Genomic DNA, 276 nt, shown 5'->3' with positions numbered 1-276 from the left:
ACACCCCCGAGAGCCTGGTCATGTCGCCACCGCTGCCCTCGTCACCCGCCCTGGGCTGGCCCTGGGGACTGCCCCCTGCCCCTGGTACCCGGAAACCCTACAAGTGCACCGAATGCGGCAAGGCCTTTGGGCAGAGCTCGCACCTGATGCGGCACCTGGGCACCCACACAGGCGAGAAGCCCTACAAGTGCGGCGCCTGCGCCAAGAGCTTCACCCAGAACTCCAACCTTCTGCAGCATCAGCGCACCCACACCGGTGAGAAACCCTACGAGGGCC

General features: G+C 66.7%; 1 protein-coding gene across 1 annotated transcript; it reads left to right on the top strand.

Moving 5' to 3' along the window:
• Window positions 1-20: 20 nt before the first annotated feature.
• LOC104079222 (zinc finger protein 41 homolog) lies at window positions 21-273 on the top strand (the record flags this gene model as incomplete). The annotated part of the gene is made up of 1 exon (XM_009581183.1): window positions 21-273. A coding segment is annotated over exon 1 (253 nt), but the record flags the coding sequence as incomplete, so codon positions are not given.
• Between the last annotated feature and the right edge of the window lie 3 nt (window positions 274-276).

The sequence above is a fragment of the Fulmarus glacialis genome, unplaced genomic scaffold (genome assembly GCF_000690835.1).
Source record: "Fulmarus glacialis isolate BGI_N327 unplaced genomic scaffold, ASM69083v1 scaffold24297, whole genome shotgun sequence".
Classification (NCBI taxonomy): Eukaryota; Metazoa; Chordata; class Aves; order Procellariiformes; family Procellariidae; genus Fulmarus; species Fulmarus glacialis.
The sequence above is the reverse complement of the archived record's forward strand: the minus strand, read 5'-3'. Positions and strand labels throughout refer to the sequence as shown.